General features: G+C 42.4%; 1 protein-coding gene across 1 annotated transcript; it reads right to left on the minus strand.

Moving 5' to 3' along the window:
- Positions 1 to 1,250: 1,250 nt before the first annotated feature.
- On the minus strand, positions 1,251 to 7,386 carry LOC137271758 (mucin-2-like). The gene is made up of 5 exons (XM_067804162.1): positions 7,116 to 7,386; positions 5,008 to 5,445; positions 4,523 to 4,720; positions 1,484 to 3,132; positions 1,251 to 1,412 (listed from the first exon to the last, which is right to left on the minus strand). The coding sequence occupies exons 1-5, from the start codon at positions 7,384 to 7,386 to the stop codon at positions 1,251 to 1,253; spliced, it is 2,718 nt and encodes a 905-aa protein (XP_067660263.1).
- Between the last annotated feature and the right edge of the window lie 947 nt (positions 7,387 to 8,333).

Consider the following 8,333-nt stretch of genomic DNA (forward strand, 5'->3'; position numbering starts at 1 on the left):
TAGGTGACTGGGGTGTTAAACAAACAAAACAAACAAACAATGGTGACAGGAACGTAACTGGCTCGTTTTACAATCCATTTCTCCAAAGTATGCTGAGTTTGACACGTGTTATTAGACAACATTAATGGGTCAGAATAAAAGCAAACTTTTTAAACTTTTAAACACAGCAGATCATTGACATCTCATTAGAAGTAGTTGCGACGTATTGAAGGAACACAGTTAGAAACACGTAAAATATAAAGTGACAACTCTCATGTAATTTCCCCTGAGCATTATGTAGTGGATGTCGCCTGCTGACGCTATATTTAGAACATACCGCTTCACTAATTTCTTGTTCAGTCTGGCATATATCAATGCATTAGTTAAAATAACTTCCCCGAATAAAGCGAACAACTTTACTAAATGGTGATTTTAACAAAGTGAATTTCCTGTTAATAGAGTGCTAGGCTAGGTTTGTCACAATACATCGATCTATCATGCAAACAAAGGTTTAGTCAAAAGAAAGACTTCAGCCAAAAAGTCTTACTTTAAAGAAAAGATACGAGATTAATTATCTTACCTCACATATGAATACCGCTTTCTGATTGGCTAAGCGCTATTCTATTATTTTCAATGCATCCCGCTTACAGGCGATGTATTATTTTCAATGTACACCGCTGGGAATTCCGAACTCTTCTGGTGCATCATGGTAGTACTTCTTTGTCTCGAATAACATTGAATCACGCATGGAGCACGGAAATTACCGATGTTTTGCGATCCATAAAGATGCATGCTTCTTTTTTCACTAATGTGTCATAATTAACGCTATCACTATTTCTCGTAAATACAAATTTGTGAATATGCTTAAACTTTAAGGAAGATAGGTGTTACTAAAGAATTCAAAGAAACCAAACCAGGAAGTTACAGAGCCATAATAATAACACGTCATAGTCGTGTCAGCGCTAAAGAACCCTCCTTTACCAAAATCATTAAGCCAGTCAATGAACAGTGGGCAAAGGTCTTGACATTGTTTACCTTTGCGGTCCTCATCATATATGTAACCGTCTACGGTATCGCTGTCAGTAGATCGCAAGACTGAGTTCCAGTTCGACGTGTAGCAATAAAATGAAGGATATAGCGTATCTGACCAGCTGGCACTGTAGTAGTAACACTGATGATCGTCGAATTCATGAACTTTATAATCTTCCTCTTTTGTTACAGAATTGATGGTAAAGTCGGCACAAGCGCTAAAGTAAAAATAGTCGCCTGGGCTAGTTGTTGTTGTGCTCGTCGTTGTTGCAGTTGTTGTTGATGTTGTCGATGTAGTGGAGCTCGTAGTAGGCCATGTTGTTGTGGTGCTTGACGTAGTGGAACTCGTGGTTGACGATGTTGTTGTGCCAGATGTCGTGGAGCTCGTAGTAGGCGATGTTGTGCTGGATGTCGTGGAGCTCGTAGTAGGCGATGTTGTTGTGCCAGATGTCGTGGAGCTCGTAGTAGGCGATGCTAATGTGTTGGATGTGGTGGAGCTCGTTGCTGGCGATGTTGTAGTGCTGGATGTCGTGGAGCTCGTCGTGGGCGATGTTGTTGTTGTGCTAGATGTCGTGGAGCTCGTAGTGGGCGATGTTGTTTTTGTACTAGATGTCGTGGAGCTCGTAGTGGGCGATGTTGTTTTTGTACTAGATGTCGTGGAGCTCGTAGTAGGCGATGTTGTTGTGCTGGATGTCGTGGAGCTCGTAGTAGGCGATGTTGTTTTTGTACTAGATGTCGTGGAGCTCGTAGTAGGCGATGTTGTTTTTGTACTAGATGTCGTGGAGCTCGTGGTGGGCGATGTTGTTTTTGTACTAGATGTCGTGGAGCTCGTAGTGGGCGATGTTGTTTTTGTACTAGATGTCGTGGAGCTCGTAGTAGGCGATGTTGTTGTGCTGGATGTCGTGGAGCTCGTAGTAGGCGATGTTGTTTTTGTACTAGATGTCGTGGAGCTCGTGGTGGGCGATGTTGTTTTTGTACTAGATGTCGTGGAGCTCGTAGTAGGCGATGTTGTAGTGCTGGATGTCGTGGAGCTCGTCGTGGGCGATGTTGTTTTTGTACTAGATGTCGTGGAGCTCGTAGTAGGCGATGTTGTTGTGCTGGATGTCGTGGAGCTCGTAGTGGGCGATGTTGTTTTTGTACTAGATGTCGTGGAGCTCGTAGTGGGCGATGTTGTTTTTGTACTAGATGTCGTGGAGCTCGTAGTGGGCGATGTTGTTTTTGTACTAGATGTCGTGGAGCTCGTAGTAGGCGATGTTGTTTTTGTACTAGATGTCGTGGAGCTCGTGGTGGGCGATGTTGTTTTTGTACTAGATGTCGTGGAGCTCGTAGTAGGCGATGTTGTTTTTGTACTAGATGTCATGGAGCTCGTGGTGGGCGATGTTTTTGTACTAGATGTCGTGGAGCTCGTAGTAGGCGATGTTGTTTTTGTACTAGATGTCGTGGAGCTCGTGGTGGGCGATGTTTTTGTACTAGATGTCGTGGAGCTCGTAGTAGGCGATGTTGTTTTTGTACTAGATGTCGTGGAGCTCGTAGTGGGCGATGTTGTTTTTGTACTAGATGTCGTGGAGCTCGTAGTGGGCGATGTTGTTTTTGTACTAGATGTCGTGGAGCTCGTGGTGGGCGATGTTGTTTTTGTACTAGATGTCGTGGAGCTCGTGGTGGGCGATGTTGTTTTTGTACTAGATGTCGTGGAGCTCGTAGTAGGCGATGTTGTTTTTGTACTAGATGTCGTGGAGCTCGTTGCTGGTGATGTTGTTGTGCTGGATATCTTGAAGCTCATAGTAGGCGATGTTGTGCTGGATGTCGTGGAGCTCGTAGTAGGCGATGCTAATGTGCTGGATTTCGTGGAGCTCGTTGTTGGCGATGTTGTAGTGCTGGATGTCGTGGAGCTCGTCGTGGGCGATGTTGTTTTTGTACTAGATGTCGTGGAGCTCGTAGTGGGCGATGTTGTTGTGCTGGATGTCGTGGAGCTCGTCGTGGGCGATGTTGTGCTGGACGTCGTGGAACTAGTAATGGCAGGTTTCCTGGTTGTGACAACAGGATCACGCTCTCGAAACAAGTTTGCCTGAGGCAAGGTAGGTATTGCAATAGAGAGTGTTCCTACTTCTGTGTTCATCGATTGTCCTGCAATGACAAAATTTGAGAGTTTGAATGCTGACCAGTGTTTACATACAAATACATACTACGTACTTGGCCGAATACACAGTGGAATGATAGAGTTCATTCTAATTCTCATGTAACCATAACCATATATTTACGGAAATGAGTGAGTGAGTGAGTTGAGTTTTATGCCAGACTCAGCAATAGTCCAGCCATATAGCGGCGGTCGGTAAATAGTCGAGTCTGGACCAGACAATCCAGTGATCAACAACATGAGCATGGGAACTGATGACACGTGTCAACCAAGTCAGCGAACCTGGCCACACGATTCCGTTAGTCGCCTCTTACGCCAAGCAAAATCGCATTTTATGGCAAGCATGGGTTGCTGAAGGCCTATTCTACCCCGGGACCTTCACGGGTAGGAAGGAACTGAGATGGTCGGGTGGCTTAGTGGATAAAGCGTCCGCCTGTCCTGTTTTTTTTTCAGTTATGTGCCCGAAAACAATACCTGTTTTTAAACTGCTGTGATGGAAACTCGCAAAAGGACAATAGTTAAATCTGACATACTGACTAGTTTTTGAGTTGTACTCGTGAAAGAAGAGGGCACTCCTGTATCCTCTTCCCACTCCGAGGTGGGAGATAATAAATTCAGTTGCATGGCACACAATACAGTATAACAACTAGAGGTGACTATTGAAGGGGAAACAACTGATGCAACAGCGACAGTCCACTGCAACATACTATTGCCATAATCTTTTTTCTCCTTGAAATGTCTCATTTCAAGTCATTTTCCAAATGCATATTAGTTTATATAAGATTTAAAACAAGCTCAAGTTATTGCAGTCTCGTTTAATAGATGACACGAAACTTGAAACCCAGATAAAGTTTGTCTAAGTTGTAACAGGGGCGGATAACTCTCAACTCAACTGAACCAATCTGGTACTTCTTGTTTGTTGCGCTACGGAAGTCAATTACTTAACTATCGATACTCGCACATACTGTCGTTGCATCCACAGTTGTTCGTTTCTGTTCCTATGGGAGACTCAATAACTGCAATCCATCGACAGTTCGATGCATCGTTAAAGCCCTAATAACAACACAACAGCGGGGTGCAAGTGAAATGTGACGCTTTCTCTGTTTGGCGAGCAATAGTCTGTCTTTGGCGTCCACGATTTTTAACATTCATAAGTTGTGACACGTGAAGATGTCTTCGTGTTTGGTCAGATAAACAATGGACATGATAAGGTACCACATTCCTCATAAGGTGAGTCTCATCTTTTGGCAACTGCAGGCATAAGTTAAGGGATCTACAAAATATAAAGAACATGCTATTCCTCCACATGCCATTGGTAACTTTATAATCTGACTCACCGTGCCCGAGAGAAAAAATTAAAAACCTTATAGTTCAACCTACCAGATTTTGCATAACTTGCCCCCGACTGTGCAGTCTTCAGCCCCATGTGGTCACAGGTCACTTTCAACACTCCGCTCCTCTGGTAGCCGTCTTCACACACGAAGCTACGGGACACAGCTCCTCCTGTCTGGAAGGTTGGTCTGCCGGTTGGAACCCAGTGGTCGGGGACGCCGACAGTCCAGTCCCTGCATGTCGGATCTAGAAATAAAACATAAAGTGTCATGGATCTATTAGAAAGCTATAGTCCCTACGACATCTGAACAAGCTGAAAAGATGCATTGTTGTTTGCACTGGAAAAAACCTTGAAATGAGTTGACACGTATGATACCAAAATTGAAGAATGTGTAAAAATAAATCAATATTTATGCTTTAATATCCTGTAATCGCAACCATCCGTTGGCACTCTTGTGAATTCCCTTCCTGTATTGCAGTTTCGGTGATTTCAGGAATGTTTCAGGACAGTAAGTGAGAGAAGCAAGACTCACGGTAAATTACTTCTTTACAATTTGATTCTGATGTTACTCCTGGATCGTTGTCTTCTGAACTTGTTTTCTTTTCGAAGAACAAACAGACTCCCTTGTTAGTAGCACTGCCTCCACGATTGATAGTGAAAGTTCCACCACACTCGAATATATTGCCATTGCACGGAGGTGCGGTAGTTGCAGGGGCAGTCCAGTCACAGTGGACAGCGACAACACAGTTCTGCAAGTCGTTAAGACAATGTGTTTGACAGTACCTGTCATCCTTGTTTTCGACCCGTTTGATGAACGACACGGCCATATTGATACCACAGTTCATGTCCATGACGTGATTCGTACTAATTTTGCCATACGGCGACTTCTCGGTTTTGGTGGGGTTAAAAAATCCTCCTGGTGGTGCATTTCCCGATGGAGCTGGTGCTGGAGCCGGTGCTGGAGCCAGATCTGCAAGATGACAGACATAATGGTTTCTGATGTCATTAGTGGTTTCCACAGGACTGGCATCTCGATGAATGATACCCTGGGAGGGGGTGGTGGTGTTTCTATTTTGTGATTATGTACAACCGGGGTCAGCAATTTTGTTAATCAATTGTTGTTCAAAATCAGTGACGCCCTGCTCCCACTTAAAAATATGGGAAGTGGGAGCAGGGCGTCACTGATTTTGAACAAGACATCTATGGGGGTAACTTAGTTTGTACATAAATTTTAGGGGGGGTCATTCACGTTGTATATGATTCTCCATAAGAGAAAATCATCATCAGCTCTAGACATAAATTAAGAAGGGTCCCTTGTCAGGGAATATGTCTCGCCAAATGATTATAATTTCGTGAAACGTTTGCATATACATTTCCTTGCTTTTCTCAGTAATCTAAAGAAAAACAATCTCAAGGGTAAATCTGTACTTTACAGCTTGATCTAGCCATGGAAATGTTTCGTAAGGCGAACCAGTAACCGACTCTTTTAAACTGAGTAAATAAACTCTCACTCAAACAAGGTCTGTTCTAGTTTAATTTAACAATATTTCTGAGAATGTAATTGGAAAAGTGTAATTGCGAAAGGAGATAGGTAATGATTATGTTGCACAGACTGCTCGTTTAAATAAACCCAGCCTCACTGCACTGTGTGCATTGTCACAATAAATTGATTGTCTGATCCAGGGATGGATGTTTACAAACAACGTCGCACAGCTGTAATATAAGTGAAACAGTTGTACACTCATGACACAGTCATGGCGAGTTTCAGTTTAAAGAGTCGATTACTGGTTCGCCTTACGAAACATTTCCACGGCAAGATCAAGCTGTAAAGTACAGATTTACCCTTGAGATTGTTTTTCTTTAGATTACTGAGAAAAGCAAGGAAATGTATATGCAAACGTTTGTACATACCCGCAATTACACTTTTCCAATTACATTCTCAGAAATATTGTTAAATTAAACTAGAACAGACCTTGTTTGAGTGAGAGTTTATTTACTCAGTTTAAAAGAGTCGGTTACTGGTTCGCCTTACGAAACATTTCCACGGCAAGATCAAGCTGTAAAGTACAGATTTACCCTTGAGATTGTTTTTCTTTAGATTACTGAGAAAAGCAAGGAAATGTATATGCAAACGTTTGTACATACCCGCAATTACACTTTTCCAATTACATTCTCAGAAATATTGTTAAAGTAAACTAGAACAGACCTTGTTTGAGTGAGAGTTTATTTACTCAGTTTAAAAGAGTCGGTTACTGGTTCGCCTTACGAAACATTTCCACGGCAAGATCAAGCTGTAAAGTACAGATTTACCCTTGAGATTGTTTTTCTTTAGATTACTGAGAAAAGCAAGGAAATGTATATGCAAACGTTTGTACATACCCGCAATTACACTTTTCCAATTACATTCTCAGAAATATTGTTAAATTAAACTAGAACAGACCTTGTTTGAGTGAGAGTTTATTTACTCAGTTTAAAAGAGTCGGTTACTGGTTCGCCTTACGAAACATTTCCACGGCAAGATCAAGCTGTAAAGTACAGATTTACCCTTTAGATTGTTTTTCTTTAGATTACTGAGAGAAGCAAGGAAATGTTCAGGGTTTGTTGCTCCTAATCTTATAAATGAAGATTTAAAATTCCTACCTGCTGGAAAAGGAACTCCTGACAGAGAATTTGATGATGATTCGGGTGCAGCTGCAGGTACAGACACAGATGGAAATTCACCAGGAAGGGAAGGATTCACGAGAACAGGTGCTAGAGCTTGTGTAAGAGGTGCAACCTGTACAGGACTACCAACCGGAGCAGTATTAGTGACAGGGGGCTTAAACAGGCCTCCTGACAAAGCCGGAATAAAGCCAGTCTGGCCTGATGCACAGGCCAGAAGGACAAAGAGCCCTGATAGAACTAGAACCATTGATACCACAAGAGAGTTCCAGAACGTATCTCCTCACTTATTTCAGTTTATTATCGTCGCTTTTTATTTAGAACCCACCGTCACGTCACACCATTGCCAGATATGGCAAGTAACACAATCCACTGTAGGCTGCATGGTTAAAGCGATAGTCTATTCAGCCGTCAGATCAGCTAATCTGTAACGTGCAGGAGCTAGTGTAAGATACACTGCAACAGGTGATCGACCCCAGGATTCTGGCGCAGATTGTCAAGTTTTATATTGCACCGTCTTCTAAAGCTTTAGGCACTTTGTTGTGCTCTTAAAACATTTATACTTCAGTGGTAATATGTGATTACTGGTTTTACTTCCCACCATTGACATACCTTTACTGGCGCTAGCATAAATGTTGTTGTAATCATCGTGCAGTTCAAAAAATATAACTCACATTTAAATAACCTATCATGGCCATGAATGAACCCGCGACAATGATACTTGTAGGTGAACATGACTCTTTTTGTTCAATATCAGTGCTACAACAGTCAGGTTCTCACTGCACGCTGTATATATGCCAATGCGTACTGAACGACAAAGTCAACAGTACAGAATTTTGTGGGGAATCGAACCCGGATCTACGACGAACGCTTTAATCACTAGGCTACCCAACCTTCCTCAGTTTTTGTAGTATAGAGGACATGAAGACGTGATATCCTCTTAGTCCTTAGCCTGCAAATGCATAGTCCAAAACATCACGATTACAGTCACACTTTCACTATCTATCGTCAATCAGGACAGCTGGGTAAACGATGGCATATCCGCCCATTTATCATATTTTTCCTCAGATCGTGTTCCATGAGCAACAAAACATTATCCTTGGTATGCCTATCTAATATTTCTCAGAAATCTTAACATGATACTCTTGAGGTTAGCACATTGTGAGAAACTGTCCGTGGGATTATATCCTACACGCA

This window comes from Haliotis asinina, chromosome 2 (genome assembly GCF_037392515.1).
Source record: "Haliotis asinina isolate JCU_RB_2024 chromosome 2, JCU_Hal_asi_v2, whole genome shotgun sequence".
Lineage (NCBI taxonomy): Eukaryota > Metazoa > Mollusca > Gastropoda > Lepetellida > Haliotidae > Haliotis > Haliotis asinina.